The 261-nt window shown below is 58.2% G+C and overlaps 1 protein-coding gene across 1 annotated transcript in view; it reads right to left on the bottom strand.

Moving 5' to 3' along the window:
* MYOM2 (myomesin 2) overlaps positions 1-261 on the bottom strand; it is a 71,473-nt gene that overhangs the window by 14,500 nt on the left and 56,712 nt on the right. The window contains exon 23 of the mRNA XM_014528689.1: positions 10-54. Within this exon, the coding sequence (XP_014384175.1) occupies positions 10-54 (45 nt within the window). The remainder of the gene's footprint in view (positions 1-9; positions 55-261) is intronic.

Here is a 261-nt window from a genome sequence, read left to right as displayed (position 1 = left end):
CTCACTCACTGGGATTTTTTATCTCGTTGCTCAGCGCCATCAAGCGTTCCAGCTCTACAAGGAAGAGAAACGTGCCCATGGGCGTGGACCCCAGTGCACACGTGTGCAAACATTAGGAGGCTGACCAGGCAGAGGCCGCGCCACCACAGTTAACTGAGGACGCGAGAGGCATTCCCACGTGCAGGGGAAGGAGGTGGGGCTCACTTTAACCTGTGGGTGCCGTCCCCAGGAGTCATTGCCACTTTCTGCAGGGACCTCCCA

This window comes from Myotis brandtii, unplaced genomic scaffold, assembly GCF_000412655.1.
Source record: "Myotis brandtii unplaced genomic scaffold, ASM41265v1 scaffold646, whole genome shotgun sequence".
In the NCBI taxonomy this organism is placed as follows: Eukaryota; Metazoa; Chordata; class Mammalia; order Chiroptera; family Vespertilionidae; genus Myotis; species Myotis brandtii.
Note: the sequence above shows the minus strand (reverse complement) of the source record. Positions and strands in the feature narration are given on the sequence as shown.